This window comes from Cydia splendana, chromosome 23 (genome assembly GCF_910591565.1).
Source record: "Cydia splendana chromosome 23, ilCydSple1.2, whole genome shotgun sequence".
Taxonomy (NCBI): domain Eukaryota; kingdom Metazoa; phylum Arthropoda; class Insecta; order Lepidoptera; family Tortricidae; genus Cydia; species Cydia splendana.
In genome coordinates this window covers 4,801,738-4,826,664 of record NC_085982.1, presented here as the reverse complement: position 1 = coordinate 4,826,664, position 24,927 = coordinate 4,801,738, and the positions used below count along the sequence as shown (strand labels likewise).

The 24,927-nt window shown below is 37.6% G+C and overlaps 1 protein-coding gene across 1 annotated transcript in view; it reads right to left on the bottom strand.

Moving 5' to 3' along the window:
- Window positions 1-2,852: 2,852 nt before the first annotated feature.
- Window positions 2,853-24,927, bottom strand: part of LOC134801712 (uncharacterized) — a 68,527-nt gene continuing 46,452 nt past the window's right edge. The window contains exons 24-38 of the mRNA XM_063774310.1: window positions 21,160-21,201; window positions 19,886-19,927; window positions 19,756-19,788; window positions 19,242-19,280; window positions 17,346-17,387; window positions 15,593-15,742; window positions 14,753-14,779; window positions 14,127-14,153; window positions 11,805-11,831; window positions 11,178-11,204; window positions 9,664-9,690; window positions 9,436-9,462; window positions 6,138-6,164; window positions 4,578-4,604; window positions 2,853-3,023 (exon numbers count right to left, since the gene is read on the bottom strand). Coding sequence (XP_063630380.1) covers window positions 2,853-3,023; window positions 4,578-4,604; window positions 6,138-6,164; window positions 9,436-9,462; window positions 9,664-9,690; window positions 11,178-11,204; window positions 11,805-11,831; window positions 14,127-14,153; window positions 14,753-14,779; window positions 15,593-15,742; window positions 17,346-17,387; window positions 19,242-19,280; window positions 19,756-19,788; window positions 19,886-19,927; window positions 21,160-21,201 — 735 coding nt within the window. The remainder of the gene's footprint in view (window positions 3,024-4,577; window positions 4,605-6,137; window positions 6,165-9,435; window positions 9,463-9,663; window positions 9,691-11,177; window positions 11,205-11,804; window positions 11,832-14,126; window positions 14,154-14,752; window positions 14,780-15,592; window positions 15,743-17,345; window positions 17,388-19,241; window positions 19,281-19,755; window positions 19,789-19,885; window positions 19,928-21,159; window positions 21,202-24,927) is intronic.

Below are 24,927 nucleotides of genomic sequence, written 5' to 3'. Positions count from 1 at the left end.
AGATTATAATCCAAAAAGTAATCGCTGGATCTCGTTTTTTTAATAATAGCCTAGTAGTATGGCGTTTTTTGTTCGTATATAAATAAACATTTAAACTACGTGTCTATTTTTTATTCCCATTTCTTCCATAAATACTAATCTATAAAACCGTATAGTCGGTGTTTTTGGTGGTATACGTTTTTTTACACTAGCACGCTAGTCGAAAATCTGGACAAAATCTTAATTTTTCCTAGTATACTAACCAAAAAGGCCGAATAGCTGCTATACGGTCTTTTAACTTAGGATTTCAAGTGGGAATTATTCATTGTTACTAAGCAAAAAGGCAGCATGTGACATATACGGCGTTTTTACCTAGTTTCTACTTCGTAACTAAGTTAGAACGCCGCATAACGCATGTTTACCGCCTTCTTGACTAGTACGACCTACACATTTTTAAGCTTAATACTAATCTAAAGTGTTTTTTATAAAATTAAAAAAAAACTGAGCTGTTTAGAAACATACTATAAATGCCTAAAATAAGTACATATATATACCTACCACATACAAAAAGAAAAAATGGAAAAAGTTTTTCCGTTTCGTAGAAATTCAAGAAAGATGTTTGGGTTGGTTTTTTGCGATTATCTCGAAACTAGCTTTTGTCGAAAAACTGCCTTTTAGACTAGGACGGCAGTATGGGGCTATTCATAAATTACGTCATTTGAAATTGGGGGGAGGGAGGGTCTGGACATCGGATGATGTTAGCATGACGTAGGAGGACACGGGGTCATTCGAAGCATGATTTTTGGATGATTTGGGGGGGGGGGGGGGGGGTAAAAATCGACAAAAATAGATGACGTAATTTATGAACAGCCCCTATGGTCCAAATTCAAGTTCCAGCAGTACATTACGATACAAGTGCGAAAAGTAGGAATTCGCAAATTACCTTTTCGCACGTGTATTGTACAACGTTTTACAGTACATATGGCCCTTAAAATTTTTGACATATTACATCACGTATTTATAATTTTTTGAAAAAATGAGTCCCTCTTGTCTTCTGAGGGCTGTTGGTGTAGGTTAGAATAGAACGGGTTGTAATTTTAGACATATTAATATTACACTATTTAATTTTAATTTAAACAAATCCTAGTTAAATACCTACCTACACAAAATTACTTCCACTTCTGGGGGTAAAAAACTCATTCCGAAAACATGAAGTTAACATTATTTAATTAGCCTTAAAGCAAGAATTTAATAAAACAAAAGCCAAGGCTACAAGGAAAATTATTATAATTAATCTGTGTTCTTCCGTAATTCTCTGTAATGTAACTTTATTACTTACCATTTCTTTTCCTTTCATCTTGTACAAAAATGTGATTTCCAGGTATCATGTAATTTAATTACATTACACGAATGAGGATTCAGCTATAAAGGACCCATTTTCCGCGATCTTTTTAGAGGGGCCCACTGATTACCAGTCCGCCGGACGATATCAGCCTATCAGTTAAGAGCCCATCAACGTGCAAGCAAAAAAAAACGGTCACCCATCCAAGTACTGACCACTCCCGACGTTGCTTAACTTTGGTCAAAAATCACGTTTGTTGTATGGGAGCCCCATTTAAATCTTTATTTTATTCTGTTTTTAGTATTTGTTGTTATAGCGGCAACAGAAATACATCATCTGTGAAAATTTCAACTGTCTAGCTATCACGGTTCGTGAGATACAGCCTGGTGACAGACGGACGGACGGACGGACGGACGGACAGCGAAGTCTTAGTAATAGGGTCCCGTTTTACCCTTTGGGTACGGAACCCTAAAAAGGGGGCCGTACGAACTGTATTGTGTATTTAAGTACCTTTCGAATACATCAAACTAGTTTTTATGTTGCTGGATTCATCAATCTATGCGTCCAAAGTTAAAACGGCCGGTTTTGTTTTGAGTTCATAGATCACGAATAGCAACGCGCGAGTGACTAAAAATAATATTTTAGTCACTCGCGCGTTGCTATGCATGTTCGGAGAGGCTAGGTCTCCATTTTCAAGTACTAACAGTGCATGAGTATAGCGTTTATGATCCAGTTTACTACTGATAATTATAGTGAGACGCCTCATTCGGTTCTCGTAAGTATGTTCCTTTTCTCTTAATGAATGTGTTAATTATACAGGATTTTGACTCTTGGAGACCCTGTACATCTCTAAGGATAATTTGATAAACTATATAATCTTATAGTTCTGACACTTAGAGACATTTACGCCTCGAAATAATTATAGTTTTGTTTTGTTTTTGTATCTGTGGTTTTTTAAATATTGTTATTATTATAGTTTTTTAATGTAATTCGACATGGTAGATGAAAAGCATAAATACCACTTTGAATTAAGGCATATGCACAGAAGAGGTTTGAGAAATAGTTCAACCAGCCAAGCACTATTAAATTATTCTATTTAAACATACGTTAGTTGGAATTAGTAGTTGCAGTTATAGTTGTATTTTATAATTGGTGATGTATTATTATTTTTGCTTGTATGTAAATTCAACGTGACGACCGGTTTGGCCTAGTGGGTAGTAACCCTGCCTATGAAGCCGATGGTCCCGGGTTCGAGTCCTGGAAAGGGCATTTATTTGTCTGATGATACAGATATTTGTTCCTGAGTCATGGTTGTTTTCTATGTATTTAAGTATTTATATATTATATATATCGTTGTCTGAGTACCCACAACACAAGCTTTCTTAAGCTTACCGTGGGGCTTAGTCAATTTGTGTAAAAATGTTCTTAATATTTATTTATTTATTTATTTATGAATGTTGACGTGTAGTACCCTTGTGGCCTATTTGCTGAATAAATGTTGAAGTTTGAAGGAAACAAGTTTTATTCTAGACTATTTATTCAATCCTTGGGCTATCCGTTCACTAGATTCGAGTCCAAGTTCGTCGTCTTCCACACTAGTCCTGGCGATAGGTCTCGGCTGATGCTGCTGGTTCCGGACTTGCTGGACCATGCCACTTTTCACTTCGCCATTTATGGTGTAACGGCATGAGACGCTGCCACACTGGAACGAAAAAACGTCAAGTAGCTAACCACAGAATAAATAGTACTACCGTACAGAAAGGAAACTTCCTACAAAACCGAAGTTTGACAGCGGTTCAGGGTCGAATGCTGCCCTTTCTAATATATAGCACTATCCCTTTCGGCTATTTAGGGTTATCAAAATGTAAGCTTATCTTATCTGTGGTCGTGCACGCAAAAGGACGTCAAGTTGTGTCAACCCTAATAATTGTTCGGAGCAATGCTGAGCCGAACGGAGCCGAGTTTGTCCAAAGGAAGGAGTTTCGCACCCCTGACCTAACTAAGGTATTTTTCTTAAATATGTGCGGTATTTTGATATTTTACTTCTTCCACATTTTAGTAATTTAAAACTATTATAGTAAATTATTATGGAAAAAGGAGTAGGAAGTACTTGATCCCAAAATTGTATAATGAAATACCGTATGATATAAGGGAATGTAAATCAGATAGGATGTTTAAATTTAAAATGAAAATGTTTCTATTAAACAAAATTTAAAACAAAATTAAGATAAAGTTACCAGCATAAGCAATAAGATGTATATGACACCGTAAGATTGCAAACCCGTTAGTTTATAATCTAACGTAGGTTAGGTTAGGTTAGATTATAATCTCCCTACCGTCAGTTTATAATGTAACTAGCGAGATTATAATATGACGAGTGTTTACAATTTTACGGTGACATATAAGTTAACAATTAATTAGGCAATTAGCTAAGTCTACCCATCTATGTTTTAAGGGAGTTCCCTCTGCCAACAAACTGCCCTGCAGTTTGGCAGAAGAAAAAAAATCTGTATAATAGGGTTTATTTCATCTGAATAAATGATTTATTTATTTATTTTTATTTATTTATTTATTTTATTTGTGGACTATTTGCATTTTGCTGGACCAAACTAGCTATAGGGTCCCACAGGATGGATCTCGGGGCAGAGGAAGACCAAAACGGAGATGGCGGGACGACCTTGACACATTTTGTAAAGAGGACCAAACGGCGGGAAAGAGTGGAGCCCTTTGCTCAACAGTGAGACACTCTTAAAGGCTAATAAAAAAAATTATTTAAAAAAATATATATAAACCGCTAGGCCACAGCGGTAAGAGCGTGCGACTTGCAATCTGGAGGTCGCGGGTTCAAACCCCGGCTCATACCAATGAGTTTTTCGGAACTTATGTACGAAATATCATTTGATATTGACCAGCCGCTTTTCGGCGAAGGAAAAACATCGTGAGGAAACCAATCCCAATAAGGCCTAGTTTACCCTCTGGGTTGGAAGGTCAGATGGCAGTCGCTTTCGTAAAAACTAGTGCCAATTCTTGGGATTAGTTGTCAAGCCCCAGGCTCCCATGAGTTGTGGCAAAATGCCGGGACAACGCGAGGAAGAAGAAGAAATAAATCTATTTAAGTACTATCGCCCTCTCTCTTAACTGTCCATCGTGGACCTTATCCCTTTTATAATAAGGTCCACCGATGTACACTTAAGTGTGTTGCTGTTTGTACATGAAACAGAATTTACTAGAAAGGTGTATAGAGATATAGACTTACATATGCTTTGCACTCTTTGCCGATGCACTATTAGAAAACATTTAAACCAAATTAAGGAAAAAGATGAGAATTAACCGTAGTAATTAAAAAACACGTTTTATTTAGATATGGTTATTACCTGAACTTAGCCATAGAGAAATATAGTAAGAATAGAGTGCTCACTCCATACATCAGTTTTGGTAGGTACCAATAAGACTATTAATTTCGCGGTCGACATCTAGCATCGAGTAGCGGAATTATCAGTACCGCTACTTGATACTAGGGGCCCGTGTCGGATTTTGAAATAGACATCTTTTAGACATCTTTTAGACATCTTTTAGACATCACCAAGATACGATAACGATATGTTTAAGATCTAATCTGTAAAATTTGACATTTACCCGATTCTGGAGATACTGTTGAACGATTTCCACAGGATATGTTACTTACTCTATCTAACGTAAAAGTGTCATTGGTTGCCCGAATTGCGCTGCAAAAGAGAACTAGTTGATATCTAAACTATACCGTATCTAGAATGGATCTAGTACGTGTCGTCTCTTGTGAATATCTTGAAGTTCGAATACGACAGTAGAATTATCTAGTGTCGCGACTCACGAAAATTGTATTGAACAACAATTTACAACTAATATTAAAAGCAGAAGGAGTTCCGGTTAATCCGGTTATAATATTAGCTGAAAATTGTTGAGCATTAGACTTTTTAGTCGTTACAACATCTAGTGTCAGGTAGCAGTACTGATAATTCCGCTACTCGATGCTAGATGTCGACTACGAAAGTAATACTCAGTTTGGTACTAAAACTGATGTATGGACTCTGTATTTTTTTGCTCTTTGACTTAGCATACCATACAATCAAAGACATATGTAACCTCGTATAAGACGAATAAAGTCTAAGGAAAAAACGTGCCTCGGAATTCAAGTAAAAGTCATTCTCGAATAGATGCCGCACACACCTTTAGCCTATCCTCGGCTAGATGGCGTGGCGACACCGTTTCATATTTAACAATTTTAACACATAGATATCAGTGAATGAACATGGATCAAAATGATATAAAAATAATAAAATCATTTATCCATATATATACATTTTTTGATAACTTTATACGTTTTCATTTTGAGTTTTAGTCGTGTGTCAATAGATGGCAGTAAATTTACAGTGACTACTAAATTTACAATGACAGGACCCCTCTATACTATCTATTCTTTTTGATACAATTTATCTATATAACTTAGCACCCTTTTACGGTGGGGCTTTTTGGGAAATATATGTTTGTATTTTAAATTTGTACTTGCGTAAGGTGGCGGCACCAGTAATGGACAAAAACCTATTATGGACATTTTTTTCCGTATAATCAATTTTTAAGAAACAATTAAGTAGTATATTTACAAAGTAACAACACTATGTTCAGGTAACTGATGGCCATAATAACTAGTAAAGATCATAAATGGTGGGCTATAAGGCATTACACCTTTGCTGTTCATTAGTGGGTACTACTGTGCTTAACATGTCCATGATTGGTGCCGCCACCCTAAGTAAAAAAGTAAAAATATTTAAATACAAACCCGAGCATCACATGAATGACCTTTACACTAGAAAAACAAAACAAATAAATAAAACATTTTCACACAAATATTAAAGGCTTCGTCACATAGGCGCGTTTTCCGGGTGGCGCGTGAACGGGGCGCGCCGCTTTTACATACAAAACGCTCACGCCCCGCCCGGAAAACGCGCCTATGTGACGGAACCTTAACGTTTTCAACGCCGTCTCAAACACAAAAGCTGTCACTCAGCCGCCACGTCACCGAAGTGTCAAAACTAAAATTGAACTTTATAAAATAAAATAAAAATCATTTATTTCAGGCTTTTAGCCCATAAAACACTGAGACAAATCACACAATACACAAACACAGTACTTAAATGACACAATAGCAAATAATATAAATAGGTACAGAACAATATAAAATAAAATAATGAATATAAAATGTCAACAAATAAATTATAAATTACGTAATCTAACTAGAATCTAAGGTACGTCATTTTACATTTTACATTTTAAGGACTTTATGCATATGCACGTAGGTCTATGTTGCTCTGTGGTCCGTGACCCATTAATCCGTCTTTGGCATTGGACCTGCGGTGCGGATATATCGGTCATTGGCGTCCAAAAGGTTAATCAAACAGAAAAATATAATAGTTCCTATATACATTGATTGTCTTTTGGGGTTATGAGATACGTTATTACAGTGGCGTGCCTTAGGGTTTCGGAGTAAGGCAAGCCGAAAGATATGTTTTCGCAATAAATGTCCAATCTCACTCTTTGGACTCAAGTGAATTTGCTAGCGTATCGCGGTGAGCTATCATAGTGCACAGGGCATACAAGGTACTACTATAACTACTAGATACAATTTTACAAACATCAGAGGGCCTACCGCGCACACAGAAATTTGCAAATTGCATGCTTCTTTCTCTGTCACTCTAAGTAATTACGCCTTAATTGGAATAAACCAACAATCCTTGTGTTTTGTAAACGGCCGTACAAAATTTTCTCTTAATGCGACTGACTTATCTGAGAATACACAAGTCGGGTGTTGGTTTTGACGCGGAAATGATATATATCCCGTTTTTCTACAAAGTTTAACGATTTTACCTTGCTTTCGTTTAGTAATACGTGGACGCATCTCATACCGTCACAAGGAACAACTTCATCCATTGTTAACACTTATAAACGTCACAACAAACGAACAAATCCACATTCACTACTTAAGTCAAATTCACTTAAATAAATTGAGCTTTCGTCGTTACTTTCGACTCGACTAAATAATAATACACTTGAAGTAAACGCGCGTGCCCGTGCGAACTTATGCAGCTAACTTCACACCAAAAGCCAGGCTTAAATCGCCTTATAAAATGGCTATACATACCAACAAAAGTTACATCGTTCTATGGCGGTTTGTAGGCTTAGACCGCCTAGAGCGGGACGAAAAAGCAAGCCTGGTTGCAAGCCGACGAGTGCGAGCAGGATAGCTGATTCCTCAGCAGTATTGATCCTACGCCTGATTTCTTTCGCGCGGAGGAGGCGCCACGGCAAAAATTTGCAACACGTTGGCGCCGCGGTCCGAGCGCTGTGGCTTGAATTTAATAATACTTTTGGGCTTGTATGGAAGTACCGCCACTGCGTTATTAATCGCTATCTGATTCAACTGATACCTACAGTCAGTGTTGGCCGAAAGTTAATGCAAATTGAAAATGCTGGCCATTAACCATTATAAATTGAATCGTAAACTGTAATCGTCCGTTACGGTTTAAGGTTCAATTTATAATGGTTATATGCCAACATTTTCAATTCGCATTAACTTTCGGCCAACACTGCCTACAGTAATAGCGTTTTCACATTGTCCGATCCGATATCGGATGTTGGATCCTAGAAAATTATGGGTTATTCCCACTAGTTACCACCAAGTTGTTACCAGTGGTAACTACTGGGATTTTTTTTCCCACCTTTTACTACTGGTAACTACTGGGAATAAAAATTCCCAGTAGTTACCACCAACTCGGTTTAGTGGTAACTACTGGGAATTTTTATTCCCAGTAGTTACCACCAACATTTTGTTAGAGTTAAATACTAATAAAAACACTATAAATAGTGTAAGGTGTATTCGGGTATTACCGAATGTCGGATAATTCCGAAATTCAGATGAAAATCACCCTTAATTCCATCATAATAAAAGTCTCTTTCGGAATTATCCGACAGTTTTCGACATTCGGAATTACCCGAGTAAACCTTAGTATAAATATATAGAGTAATTTAATAAATGATTATAAGTCGATTAGTGTTTTAGTAAACTCCCTTAAAAGTGACCAAAAATATTGAAACAGTTTAACCGGTACTAGTACAAAAACTATGATATATGTACTTAAGGATAAATTTAATAATCCATTTAGATGATTTTTCAAGTGATTTTATTTAATAGGTAATTCAAAATAACTCTATTTATACTATTCATACCTACTGTTTTTATTAGTATTTAACACTAACAAAGTTTTGGTGGTAACTACTGGGAATAAAAATTCCCAGTAGTTACCACTAACCCGAGTTGGTGGTAACTACTGGGAATTTTTATTCCCAGTAGTTACCAGTGGTAAAAGGTGGGAAAAACAATTCCCAGTAGTTACCACTGGTAAAAACTTGGTGGTAACTAGTGGGAATAACCCAAAATTATCAGTCAGACAGCTGCGGTTCGATATGTCGGAAATTAACGGAAGTGCTAATCCGATATCGGATGTCGACTGGCCCCTATGGGAGAGACAGATGTTAGAGTGTGCCCTATGGAGTCTGAAAAATTTATGAGGTATATCATCATTATCATCATCATCATCATCATTTATTCAATAACAATATTACATTGTGTTTGAAATCTTAAATCTAGGCACATGCATACAAAATATATTACAAAAAAAACATCATAGCCACCAATTTAAAAATAATTAATAATACATTATCAAATAAAAATAAAAAGTCAAATAAATTAAAGTAAATGTCTCAGAAATTAAATAAACATGAATTAATAAAAAAAATGTCAACAAGTAAAAAGTAAAATTAATAAAATAATATCATTAAAAATCAATTACATGTCGGAATAACAAGAGAAGAAAAAAATTTAAGTAAGAAAAAAATGTCAATAAGTAAAAAGAAAATAAAAAAATAATAATTAAGGTATGTCAGCATTAAAATTATTATTAATTCCCTATGTCACAATGAAAAAATTCTTCAAGAGTATACAAACATTTTTGAAGTAAAAATACACGTAACATAAAATGCAGAAAGAACTTTCTTATAAATGTTTATAAAAAAAATTATACCTGGGTATTACAGTTGTCCCCGATGCACTGCAAATTTACAATACAATTATCAAACAATGGTTAGCATGCCTAGGTAGGTACTAGAAAGTTGAATGAAAGGTAAGCATTTATCAGAACTGAGATTGAAAAATTCGCGCGTGCCAAACGCAACTCAACCTCGTACCAATTTCTAGATACCCTCATTAATTTCTAGTAGATGCTAACCGTAAAGGGTAAAAGTAGTCTTACCATAGTTAAACACCCTGGGCCTTCACACTGTAAAAAAGTCGAGAAAGTTAAAAAAACCGGGCAAGTGCGAATCGGTATCGCGCACGAAGGGTTCCGTACCATAATGCAAAAACCGGCAAAAAAAAACGGTCACCCATCCAAGTACTGACCCCGCCCGACGTTGCTTAACTTTGGTCAAAAATCACGTTTGTTGCATGGGAGCCCCAATTAAATCTTTATTTTATTCTGTTTTTAGTATTTGTTGTTATTGCGGCAACAGAAATACATCTGTGAAAATTTCAACTGTCTAGCTATCACGGTTCGTGAGATACAGCCTGGTGACAGACGGACGGACGGACAGCGTAGTCTTAGTAATAGGGTCCCGTTTTACCCTTTGGGTACGGAACCCTAAAAAATGGCAAAAATAATGATTATTAAAAATATAAGCTGCGCAAAGGAGACAAATGGGGCAAATGATTCATGATTTACACGCTATTAAAAGCATGAGGATAAGAATTCTGAAAACGCTTAAGGGGCCCACAGATTAAGGATGACTCACGCTAGACCGGGCCGTGCCCGGGCCGAGGTGTCCGACATGTCATTTTCTATGACGGCTGATCGGTGATCACGTGGTGCTTTCCATAGAAAACGACGCGCTGGGAGCTCCGGCCCGGTCTAGCGTCTATATTGTTCTATTAGCTTGTGCCTGCAACTTTGTCTCCGTGGAATAATGATGATGATTGATAAAAAATATCTTATGTCCTTCCCTTAACTAGTATGAATTGTGACAAAATATTGGTTGTTACATTTGTGTCGTAATTCTTTATTTACTTTTTTTACAAGTGTCCAACGGTGTCAACCTTGTCGCGTAGTGTGGCGTAACGAGTAGCGAGACGAGATCTTTCAATGAGAGATATTTCAATTTTACACGTACACCTGTTCTGATAGAATACCTTTTTTTACTAATGACATACAAAATACGTGTACTTATAATGATGCAGTGAATTCGTAATATCATTCTTGAAGAATGGAATGTCTTGTCTTTCCATTTCATAAAATTCGCTTCGTTTTCTATCGAAAGTACCACGTGAATGCCGATCAGCCGTCGTAAAAAATAACACGTCGGACGCCTCGGCATGGGCCCGGCCCGGTCTAGCGTGAGTCATCCTTTACTAGTTCGCCGGACGATATCAGCCTGTCAGTTGTTCGGAGCTGTCACCGTTTGCGTTTAGCTAACAGGCTGATATCGTCCGGCGAACTGGTAACCTGTGGGCCACTTTAGGCCTTTCTAACGCATGACAGCCCAAATATATTAGTTGTTATGTCAACTGTGTCGCTACTGGCATATGTATTTTAATCCATCCAATCCATCACAATCTGGGGGTCTGTAGCGAAACAAGAAAATCAAAATTTCGTATTCGAGCGATAAAGAGGCAGATAAATTTCGATTTTCGCGTTTCCCGGTAGGCCCTTGTTAACAAACCAGCCCGTAAATTATTGCTGGTGACTAAATAAACACCCTGTACAATGCTTACCATTGCTTTGCAAGATGACCCTATACACTGTAATGTACAAACTATTAGTAAGTTCCTATTATAGGTGTAGCACAATTATTTTATTTTTAGCTTAAAATTGTTGTGTTGAAAGTTTTCGTTCGTCGCGACATCTATTGTCAACTAGCAGTACTGATAAATTCCGCTACTTGACGTGTGTTGGTAAGAAAACTAAGAAAACTGATGTATGGAGTTACCACCCTTTACTTATATTTCTCTATGATGTAGGTACTTTGACTGCGCAGTTCGGGTGCAGTCGAATCACGACGGCGTCGATGGCTCCGAACAGATTAAGATACAATCTATGCATAAATAATAATAAAAAGTGAAAAGAGCATACCTGGGCCGTCCAGCAGGAAGAGATCCTATCGGACGCCCCAGGTATAGCTGGTGTGACATGGTGGAGACGGATCTGCGCGAACTTGGAGTCAACAATTGGCGAGAGGTGTCGGAGGCCAAGTCTCAGTTTGGGTTGCTGAGCCAACGGAGTAAGTAGTAGGGAAGTAAGTATAATTATGCAAAAACCTAGATTGTCAGTTTCGAATCGTAAATAAAGAAGCAAACCAGGTATGCAATATGCAAATGTTTAATAGAAATAAAGCTATTCACCCCGCTTGCGCAAGTGTCGCCGCGGCACTGAAATCAACATTAGTTTACGTTAAAGCGTAGTGATGTTCATCACCGAGTTTTATGTACAACTCGAACCTTCCTTTTTCCAATATATGTAATTTAATAAAATATACGTCCAGATGATATTCTTGGCCGTTTTTTTTAACTAGCCTAACTTAGTTGGATCCCAATCGGTAAACACTTTTGGTCCCGTTCTTTCCGGGCCCATTACTACGGGCCCAAACTATAACTCGATTCGAAATTGTGTGATATCGAAATAATCACACAATTCCTTTTTTATCAAAACTTTTAAAAGAAAAATGCATAGTTACTACTTACTACAAAACCTCCGTACAGTATGCAAAATATTCAGAGAATATATGACTGCAGTTCCTACAGTGCCCCCACTTTCAGCTATAAAACTAGGGGTTAAGTTTTTTCTTAGGCTTTCACTCTATATTCTAATTAATAATAACTATTTGCTAAGAGAGCGTTTCTTCTATTTTTTGCCATATTTATATATTGTGACCTTTTTTGCCACTTTTGTGTTATTTCTACTCAGAATCACGATATCTTTCGATCCTAGTGGGATAAAAAATGTCCCAGAGTTTTTTTCCTATTGTGTTACGATTTCCCCATATACTTTAAGGGTTAACTGGAAGAGATCCCTGAAAGGGATAAGTTCGCCTTTGTACTAATGATGTGTGTTCTTTCATGTTTTATGTTTCTTTTTGTACAATAAAGTATTTTACTACTACTACTACTACTACTTTGTATGGCGGTAACAAAAAAGGAAAGTTTGAAAAAAGTATGGAAATCTTAGGACACTTTTTTCTCCTATTAGGGATGAAAAGGGCTCGCGAACCTGATTAGAAATAACACAAAAATAGCAAAAAAGGTCACAATATATAAACGAGTCGGACTCGCGCACGAAGGGTTCCGTACCATATAAAAAAAAACAAAAAAAAAAGCAAAAAAAAAACGGTCACCCATCCAAGTACTGACCACTCCCGACGTTGCTTAACTTTGGTCAAAAATCACGTTTATTGTATGGGAGCCCCATTTAAATCTTTATTTTATTCTGTTTTTAGTATTTGTTGTTATAGCGGCAACAGAAATACATCATCTGTGAAAATTTCAACTGTCTAGCTATCACGGTTCGTGAGATACAGCCTGGTGACAGACGGACGGACGGACGGACGGACGGACGGACAGCGAAGTCTTAGTAATAGGGTCCCGTTTTACCCTTTGGGTACGGAACCCTAAAAAGACAAAAAATAAAAGAAACGCTCAAGAATACCTAACTCGAGCTTAAAAACTAATACTCAGGCGACGTCTTCACCTATTCACAAACTCGAGCTCTCGACTTAATCATCAAGTCCATCCCTAGTCTGCGGTTAAAAATTGTCCGAGAGACGGTCTCAAGCAAATGATTGTAAATGACGATCGTTTTTCTCAAACTCCAGAAGTGCTTGTATTTCGCCATTTTTCTTGACTGGGGTAATATTTTATGTTTTTAGCGCGATCCTTGAATAAGTTAGCTAGAAGTTCTGGACAAGGGAATCGTAAGAAAGTTCGTTAGAGTTATAAACTCTCTCTTTTCTTTATTTCTTCCCGTTTTATATTCTTCTCTCACTCTCACTGAGCGTAAGCGTGAGCGAGACGGCTGTGTGTGCCCGGGATCACGGATATCATGTTTTTGAATTGTTATTTTTAGTATGTTTTAACCTTTTCGACGCCGTGTCAAACACAAAAGCAGTCGCGCGGACGCCACGTCACCGAAGTGTCAAAACTGAAATTGAGTTTTATGCATATGCACGTAGGTCTATGTCGCTCTGTGGTTTGTGACCGATTAATCAGTCTTTGGCATTGAACCTGCGGTGCGAATATATCAGTCATTGACGTCCAAAAGGTTAACAAAAAAAAGTAGGTAATCGATGAGTTAGATCAGAAATAAAATTGCGTATTTTAGAATCAATTTTCATATTTTTAGCTTTTGTGCAAAAATTGATACATATTATTAATTTTCGTGATTTTCGTCATTATGTTCGTGGTTTCTTTTCTATCGAGCGAAAGTCACGAAATCAGGTTCAAGTCGATAAAGTTACTAGAGAAAGACCTTAAGATATTGCTATTTATATGTTTTGGCAACCGGATTATATCTCTCTCTCTCTTCTTCCTCGCGTAATCCCGGCATTTGGCCTCGGCTCATGGGAGCCTGGGGTCCGCTGGGGTCTGGGGTGTCTGTCGGACTAATATGGAAGATTGACTGTCAGCTTGGCTAGACTTACAGGTTATTTTTAATATTTTGTCAATACTTACCGCTGTTTCACAATCATTTTTATGGCACTGTAACGGAAGGCATCGTGAAAAATTAATTAAAGCCAGTTGGTATAGAGTGAGGATTCCGTTGCTAATACGACTTAACTTTTCATATGAGTGGTGGTGGTCAAAAATTGTGGTCAAACCTATACCTGGGCATTTTCACTTAAAAGTGTACCATTTACTTTTTTAGAAAATCCAGCAACTTTTGGGTTATTTCTACTCAGAATCACGAGGACTATCGATTTCAAAAGAAAAAAAAGCGTGTCCCAAAACACATATCAGTTTTGTAACGCATTTTCATTTTTTCTGAAAACCCCCACCTACGCTGATGTTAAAGCGGAAAGAAATCGTTCTAATAAAATACAAAAAATGCGGCCAGGATTCTTAATCATATACACACAAGAGGCTAAAGGTGAAGCTCAGTAGGGCGAAGGCCGATCGGTGATGGATCATAGTTGAGCGACCTTCAAGCAGAAAACTAGGAATTATTTGGGTGGGATCCGAAAAACTAGCATTTAACTTAGTTGTAGACATTACTACTAAAAGTAGGTGTAGTAAGCAACTTGGATTCTAGTGTTTGATCCTAATCCAGTTCAAATTGTTATATTTTTAATCATTATTACCCTTGCTTGACATCCGTCCGAGTCACACTGAAATATTGAAAATGGACGTAAGGTTAAAACGGATACTAAAGGTACACTTGAGTTCTTGAGATGTTAATTATACCTACCTTAAAACGTTTTTAGGTCGAAAAGGGTGCGTTATTTTAACTTATTATTTCTTAATGTTACACTTCAAACTCTCACACATACCTATTTAATTACACAAACGGGTCTACCGCGATATAATTTTCATTGTTTTCACCTTAAATTCTGACGTCTCCGTGTGGTCTTTCCGTGACCACAGCGGGTGCAACTCAGCTGAAATTATACCCGTTTGTGTAATTAAATATTTCTTAATGTTGTTGTTATACCGAATACTAAGTTAAGTTTTAAGTTTTATTAAAAGTCTAATTTTAGTTATAAATACCGTCTGAGGCGCCTTCTTGTTCAAGCTCACGTCGAAAGCCAGCCAGTCTTCCGGTTTCAAGTTCCGAGGAGTCACGAACTCAAGTAGTGATTCCATGACCAGGTCAGAGGTTTTCAGGATTTAGTCTCAAAAAAGACGAATGCTAGGTACTTATTTAATACATACCATCTCAGTAAGGTGCTCCCTTTCAATTAAAGATCACGTCGAAAGCCAGCCTGTCTTCCAGATTCAAGTTCCGAGGAGTCACGAACTCAAGTACCTAGTGATTTCATGACCACTATGACCAGGTAAAAGACGAGTGTTAGTAATACATACTCCCTTTCTATTAAAGGTCACGTCGAAAGCCAGCGAGTCTTCTAGCTTTAAGTTCCAAGGTAATACAAACTGGAGTAGTGATTTCAGACCTCGAAAAGACAAAGTATTAGATGACATACCGTCTGAGGCGCCTTCTTCTTATTCAAGCTCACATCGAAAGCCAGCCAGTCTTCCGGCTTCAAGTTCCGAGGAGTGACGAACTGGAGCAGTGATTCCATGACCGGGTCCGGAGTTGTGGTGATTTCGGTTGTGGTGGTCGTGGGTTCAGTCTGAAATTTATTTATTTAGGTATAATAGATGTGGGTGTTAAGGCCGCTAAGCTTAAGTGGGATTGAGCGGGACATCTGCCGTATGCACTCGAATCGGTGGGCCAAATTGGCTACCGAATGGACACCGTAGATCACAGAAAACCGCCTCTAGAAACCTAATATTGGCCATTTTGTTCCCGACGCAAATCACCAAACTGTGAGGTGCGGGAGGGGTGCTCACGGCGTTGCGATTGGTCGATCCAAACATGGCGCGCTGACACGTGCAAGCGTAGGGATGGGACATGTTCATTACAGGTAGTGGGTACTGCTACCAGTGATACCGAAATTTATTGTGGTAAAATTGTTACCAATTTAGTATACTTAGAGTAAACTTACTTAATAATTATATTGATTAATTTAATATTTCATTAAGCAATTTAACAATGTAATGTAAGTACCTGAAAATTTTACATAACATACATATTAGGGCATTTCTGTTTAAAGTACCTACCCAGAACATGAATTTTAAAGTTTAGAATTTTTATATTATTTCCACTCAGAATCGCAATCTCTTTCGATACGAGAAAAAAGTGTCGCCAAAATCTCATACAATTATTTTCTTTTGTCCGTTTTATTAAGGTCATAGAAGGTTGTATTGAAAACATATTCAAATGGACCAATAACATATGCCTATTACAAATCAACTCCGACCTCCGAGTTCTCTCGCTCTTCTTTGAAGTTCATCATCAGGTCCATCTCGTGACATGAGACCTAACTGCTCACCTAGAGGATTCTAAAAAACCCATACAACATATGTCTATCACAAACCAACACCGAGTTCCCTCGCACTTTTTTGGAGTTCATCATCAGGTCCATCTCGTGACATAAGATCTAACTGCTCACCTAGAGGATTCTAAAAAACCCATACAACATATGTCTATCACAAACCAACACCGAGTTCCCTCGCACTTCTTTGAAGTTCATCATCAGGTCCATCTCGTGAAATGAGGCCTAACTGCTCCGCTGGCCTAGAGGATTCTAAAAAACTTACACAACATATTACCTATATATTATGTCTAAAATGGTACAATACGGTATAACGAAGCACGAAGTTTCCGCAACTGAAAAACCATTATCGTCACATCACTAGTCGAAAGGGAAAGGGATAGCGCATTGCATTTACAAGTTGACGAAAAGGGACGGACATACTTCGCCTCTGCTTACTGACCAGTATAAAATGAACCCCGCGGACAAGAAACATTATTCAATGAAATAATGAATTTGACTTTCCTGTGGGATGTTATTCCATCTGTTTCGTAAGTAGATGTCTTAGATGACTTGCCACACCATTTTACGCTACAATATCCCATGATTTCCCAATGAATTCAATACTTTACGATTTATTTTCTTAGACTCGTGCACACTGCTAACAGGTCGTAACCTTGGGCGCAACTGATCGCAGCGGCGCGCGAACAATCTTATATTTGACCTATACACCATACGGGCGGTGACCGCGAGTCGTCCTATAAGCTCGGTCTATAGGGGTTGGTCTGTGCCGTAGATTAACCGGGGCAGAGGCAGACCCTGGACTAGACTATGAAATAAAATGACGATGTTTATTTACCGTTGTAGTTGGGCGGTAACTAACGGGAACGTAAACTGTGCCCTGAAATACAGAATTATTATATTATTTTATAATAAAACGATAAACTCGTAACGTTATGCTCAACGATTTTGTTAAATCAAGTTCCAACAGGCGCAGATGCGTTTACATGTTTATGAAGCATTGATAATCTGAAGTAAATCTGAGCCGAATTAAGGTATAGGTACTATCGTGAGTCATGTCATAAGTTAAGGTGGTTTGGCCTCCATACAAAAAAACGTTATATTTTTTTATCAATGCAACACCGAAATAACGTTATTTGCATGATTTCTGTATTAAACAAAGTTTTACTAACAATTTAGCGCAAACGAATATTCGAAAGTAGATTGTTGCATGGTATAATAATATACTCCGCCTGGTACTCCATTCCGAGATTCGCGTATGACCTAACTGACACGCGCCTACGTCATCATGCTGTTTACAGGTTCTCAAACTTTGAAATGTGGGAGAATTTTAACCAACGGTGAAAATTATTTTAACGGCATTAATTTTAAGTTATTCATGTAGAAACATAGTAAAATAAAACAAATCTAATGTATTAAATTAAACTTTATTTATCTATACAAGACAAACGTTTAAAAAACTAATTCACAGTTACACATTAATTACCAAGCTTACGACGTGAAAAGTTTGGAAAACACTGCGACTGCTGACACTGAGCGAGAAGGAAATAACAATTAACACGCGTTCGACAAGGATGACGGTCAGGGCATGAAGTTATCTAGATCCGAATTGTCAAATGTGCACAGCGCTATCCTGTGTTGCCAGTAGTATAAACAGAATTACCCGAAAGTCTGAAATTTCTTTCGTGAATCGGAAGATATTGCTAACGAGTAATTAAAAATGACGTGTTATTGTAAAATTTAAGCTAAAATACATATAAATGAAAATTATAAAATTATAAAGAAATATTTTAACTTATTAACCATAGGTATAATGTACCCATGTAACATGTTATGTTGAAATAAAGTGGCAATGTTATTGTGACGTAGGCCCGTGTCACTCTGGGAATGGAAGACCATGTTTTATTAGACCATGGATTGTTGTTTGTATGGAGGCCGAACCACCTTAAAGGCGCCCACTAATTACCAGTCTGCCGGACGATATCGGCCTGTCAGTTAAACGCAAAAGGTGACAGTTCCGAACATCTGACAGGCTGATGATATCGTCCGGTGAACTGGTAATCTGTGGGCCTCTTAACTCACGTAGTATTAGTCACTCTCGCAACATGTTTCGGCTCTCGAGACCGCTGCTCATGCACTATCAGTGCTTGAAAATTGAGACCTAGCTAGACCGAGCTCTCTGAAACAGGTCTCGCGAGTGGCTTCTCTTTGTCGTATTTTTGATAGACTTTGAAATGGAAATTAATGTAAGTCCCTCTGTGAAAAGCAACGAGCTATTTTTCAACAAAAATCAAATAACAAAACTCCAAACGCAGCCGTAAGTAAAAACAGCAAATTACTTACCTTAAAGACGCTTAATAAAGTCCAATTTTGAAGCACAACCTTTTTTATTCTTAACCTTAAACCTGTCTTAAATAAGACTGAATTTCGCATGCAGGAATTTTGGAATTTAGACTTTGTGTAAAAAGGGTACAATAATTACGTTAACATTCCTACATTTTAACGGCACATATATTTCTTCAAAGAATAATATGTTGTTGGGCTAAGTAAAGCGCCTGAGGGATTCCATTTGAACATACAAAAGTTACAAAACTAATTAATATGCGTTCTATTTTCAATCTTAAATCCATTTAATTAAGTGCTAATTTCCTTAGAAATTATATTGTTTTATATCATTGTTACCTTTGCTTTGAAATATCAAAAGTATTTATTCTTTGTAAGAGAAATAACTTACATTTATTCTAGTCTGCACGTTTCTTCCAGTTTTCCTGTCCTAATTATTATAATTATATGTATAATAATGCTTGGAACAAGATTAAAGTTATACAATATTATGTCTTCAGAGCATACTAGATGTCAGATAATGAAATATAAAACTCGTATACGCTAATATAGTTCGTTTTTTTAGCATTAGAAAAAGACTACGTCATCTTGATGTGTCAAATTGAAAAACGCTTTTTAAAAACCAGTAACTATTACTTATGAAAGCAAAAGAATGTAAATAATCGTATATGATTCATAATTATTACATAGGTATTTGCCGTAACTTATTTTACAAAAGTGTTTTTCAATAAAACGACAAGATTGTTTACCTTTTTTCTAATGCTAAAAAAACGAACTATAGATAGCTCTATTAATCTTTTTTCTTAATCAGTTAGTCTTTGAAATCAATCTTTGAAATATTAGGAAATAGTAAATTATAATTTAAGTAGGTAATCTTCAGTAAATTTAAAATACACAAGACTTACAGTGACTCTTGCAAGACCGTCCTCTGTGTTAGCCTGTATCAAAGATAAGCGGTAATTTAATTAATTATATTGAAGGTTTATTAATTATTACTATGGCAGTCAGCAAAATATTTGTATTTGTTATATTTACCGCAGTCAAAGCAACCCATTGAATCGGCTCACCAAAGTCATCCTGCAATATCACTTTTTATTAAAATTAAATATTATTTACCTACATGCATTAGTTGTCAAGCGGACCCCAGGGCCCAGGCTCCAATGAGCCGTGGCGAAAAAAGCCGAGACAACGCGAGGAAGATGCCATGGATGGATTATTTACATTCAATGGACTGACCTGGACTCAATAGAGCGCCGGGCTCATAGACTTTTAGGCGATGACCCAGCTGTCAAATCAAAGTTACAGAGCCTCGATCATCGCCGACGAGTCGCATGTCTATCGGATACATTCTGGAGAGTGCGCACAAGAGCTGCATGACCTGATCCCACCTTCTCCTTTCCATCATCGGACGTCCAGGCGCGGGGAGCGAATGCACCCGTTCGTGGTTAATATCCCATTTGTCCGCACAAAACGATTTGCCTCCTCTTTTTTGGTAAGGACGGCTAAGGAATGGAATGCGCTCCCGTCATCTGTATTCCCTGAGAAATATGACCTCAGTATCTTTAAAGCTAGAGTGAATAGGTTATTACTGAACCGGTGAGCTCCATCTTAGGCTCTGTCTTCACTTTCCATCAGCGGGCTCAGCACGGTTCCATTTTTATCGACTATCACTATGCGCGTCCCTTTCGCACTTACATACTTGTCAGAACGTGACAGGCATGGTGACAAGGGATAAAAACGCGACCGTGCTAAGCCGCCTGGTGTCACTAAAGCCAATCGCCGATCAGTTTATAATAATAATAAAAAAAAAGAAATGGCGTTGACATGTGCTGCTGATTATTTAAGCTTAAATTAACCATTTATTGTCACGGAACCATTATATAAGGGTCAAATCGGTAGCTCTTAAGGTTCTCTCTCATTAGCTTTAGTTTAGCCACTTTAATCTGTAGTTACTGCCATAATTATAGGTACGTATACGCTGTGTAACACCATAAAGGATGCCTACTTTATGGTAACACACAGTACTGGGAGACAGAGCTTTGCTCAAACATATAAAAACTCAAAAATGCGCCTTTTCCCAAAGATAAGACCAAGCTAGACCGATTTATCGCCCCCGAAAACCGCCATATAGCAAATTTAATCGAAATCATTAGAGCCGTGTCCGAGATCAACGAAATATATAAATAAACAAAAAATACTCGTTTAAAAGGTCTTAGATTATTGTAGCAGTGACTGTACGTAATAGATGGCGACCTTGTTGGGACCATTCTCAATCTCGTTTTGTTAGTATGAAACTTTCAAATACTAACCACTTGAGGCAGGTCATGAAATGGACCACGGGGCTTTTGTTCCTAAAGAAACACAAATATATATTACACAATCACATATCATTTTCTGAATGGGGTTGGCCGGTCGAAGTATTTAGCAGATGGCGCCAGCATAGCTTGCCCTGTCAGTCCCTAGAAATGTGTCAATTTTTTGTTTCGTTAATGGAATTTTATGACCTGGATGCCAGCCCTTTAAGCCAAATCTCATAGAATAAGGGACAAGCTATGATGGCGCCATCTATGCAAACCTTTGACAGTTGCCAACCCCATTCAACAGACTGACTGAAATAGCAAGACACGTTTCGTACCTTTCCGTGAAAATACGATAGAAAATAATTATACATCTGTACATTGTGATCTGCGGATTATACTTGCTTTGAGGGTTGGACGTAGTTTAAGGCACTTTAGTGGTATAACTACATACATACAATAGTCGAGGGTGGAAGCCCTAAACGACGGCGTTGCATGAACAAAAGATTTCCTTTGGCAGGATAGGTCCTTAAGACCCAAGGATGGATTTAAGAAGTGGAGCCACCGAGATTTTTGATGTAAATTTTTAGGGGGGGGGGGGGGGGCTCTCAACTTTATCTTGATATCTATATCATTTAAGTTACTAGGCCAAGTTTGGTATCGTTTTCGTATAAATCGGGGATGCCGAATTCATTTATGATATCATTCCGGCACCATTCCGAAGTAAAAACACATAAAATATGAAAAAAATATTTTTTTTTTATTCCTCTTCACGCTTAAACTGCTGAACCTATTTAGTTGAAATTTGGTATAGAGATGGTTTGAGTCCCATGCAAGGAAGAACATAGGATACTTTTAATGTCAAAAATAATCCCTAAAGGGTGTAAAAAGGAGGTGGAAATTTGTATGGGGATTCAATAACCGCTGAACCGATTTAGATAAAATTTGGTATAGAGATAGTTTGAGTCCCGGAGAAGAACATAGGATAGTTTTTATTCCAAAAAAATCCCTTAAAAATGAAAGGTAAGGTGTAGGATTGTATGGGAACTCAATAAACGCTGAACCGATTTGGATGAAATATATGTCTACATCTTTGATTTAGTTGAAAATGATACTAAACTTGACTTAGAACCTAAACTTAAAGAATTATTAACCTCAGACGTCGCAGACGTTTAAAAACCCCCCCACCCCCCACCTGCATCAAAAATCTGGGTGGCTCTACTTCTTAAATCCATCCTTGGGTCCTAAGGACCAATCCTACCAAAGGAAATCTCTTGTTCATGCAACGCCGTGGTTGACCTTTTTATGCTCTGAGCACAATCAACTACAACTCGCGTTTTGGTAAGAAAACTGATGTATGGAGTTACCACTCTTTCTTTACTTATATTACTCTATGGTTTAAGGACATATCTGGGTTTTAAATCATTCGATATCAATAAATAAGCCGTTTAATGGAGTTTATATTTCCACAAATTAATTGGAAAATGGAGCGGAATAGTTTTACTATCAATAGTTCGCGAATGAGAATGTATTTTCAATTTCGAATTATTTATGTTTTTGCTTAATGGAATATTGGTATAGTTGCAAGATAAATATTTGCATATCTATGTTAGAAAGCTTGTTCAGAAACGTCTAAGGTAAACGTTTAAGTTTTTGATAGAGTCGGACCAAGAAACGTCTGCAGCGGATTTGATAGCCCACGCAGCGCAAGTGTTATTTTAAACTTCAAACTTCTATGAGATTATGACGTATAAATAACACTTGCACTGCGTGGGCTATCAAATCAGCTGCAGACTTTTCTTGGTCCGACTCTAGTATAATTTCAATTGTTAACTCTTTTTTCTCCGTTATTGCTTACTGGGGCATAAATGTAAATTTAATTTTATAAAAGTTACAATCAAAGTGTATATTATGTGACATGTGGCGTTTGAAGGGTAAAGGTGCCTTATGGCGGTTGGCGCTTACGTCCCGCAACTTAGCATTAGTATTGGAGCGTCGTTAATAACAGCGTAAACGCCGACCGCCATAAGGTACCTTTACCCGTGGAACGTCACATATAGTCACTATGCACGACATGTTTTGCCTCGGCAAACTGAGGGTGCGCTGCATACTGAGGTTCTACCGCGAAATAGTTATTTGTTTTACAAGGGGGCAAAGTTGTTGTTTAACCGCTCGTGCTAATATTGATACCCGAGCAAGCGAAAGATTCCAAAATTGAACCACGAGCGTAGCGAGTGGTTCGAAAAACGGAATCTTGAGCGTTGCGAGGGTTTCAAAGTACGAGGGTTAAACAAAATTTGCCCCCGAGTGAAACACAATTTTTTTCACCACACCAACCCGAAGCAAATATTAAATGTAAAATATCAAACAAAATCAAACCAAATCAAATCCAAATGAATGTTATTAAATATTTATCATCCAAAATCATCATTTAAAAGTCAATTCTACCAGCAAACATAAGAAAACAACTCAAAATTTGCATTTGATTACTTTGCCTCACATGTGAATAAAACGCAACTTTGCTATCAGTTTTTGAAGTGCAAAGTAAGCCTTTCCGAGCTGGTGTGGTGAAAATAAAATTTCGTTATCTGCCTCTCTATAGCTCGAATATAAGTTATAAGGAGCCACACAACGAACAACCAGGCCAGCAACAACGTCAGGCCATAAATAAACGTAAGTTTTACGCGAAGCCAGTTGCACCAACCACAATTAACAGACTGATCAACGTCATGTAGCACAGAACTATGAAACTTTCCATGCAATAAAATTTTGCGAACGCTAAAACGGCGACAGACGGTTTGGTGCAACCGACCCTAAGTCCCGTGCATGGTCTAATAAAACATGGTCTTCCATTCCCAGAGTGACACGGGCCTACGTCACAATAACATTGCCACTTTATTTCAACATAACATGTTACATGGGTACATTATACCTATGGTTAATAAGTTAGAATATTTCTTTATAATTTTCATTTATATGTATTTTAGCTTAAATTTTACAATTACACGTCATTTTTAATTACTCGTTAGCAATATCTTCCGATTCACGAAAGAAATTTCAGACTTTCGGGTAATTCTGTTTATACTACTGGCAACACAGGATAGCGCTGTGCACATTTGACAATTCGGATCTAGATAACTTCATGCCCTGACCGTCATCCTTGTCGAACGCGTGTTAATTGTTATTTCCTTCTCGCTCAGTGTCAGCAGTCGCAGTGTTTTCCAAACTTTTCACGCCGTAAGCTTGGTAATTAATGTGTAACTGTGAATTAGTTTTTCAAACGTTTGTCTTGTATAGATAAATAAAGATTAATTTAATACATTAGATTTGTTTTATTTTACTATGTTTCTACATGAATAACTTAAAATTAATGCCGTTAAAATAATTTTCACCGTTGGTTAAAATTCTCCCACATTTCAAAGTTTGAGAACCTGTAAACAGCATGATGACGTAGGCGCGTGTCAGTTAGGTCATACGCGAATCTCGGAATGGAGTACCAGGCGGAGTATATTATTATACCATGGTCCCGTGTTAGTTATAAGCTCGTTCCAAACAGTGTCGTGTCCTAAGGTGATCTGGCTCAGATAGCCGGAATACCCCGAATGCCACAATAAGTCAGGATTGCGCACTGTCACGTCGCTATGACTCGAGTTGCATGAGCATTACACACATAGCGCCACGGGGCGCCACCGGCGCTTACAGGGTTGTCACTGTCATTCTGTCAGTGTATGGCGGGAATCTGAGATCCTGCCGCGGAAAACGTAAATCGAAATATTCGAG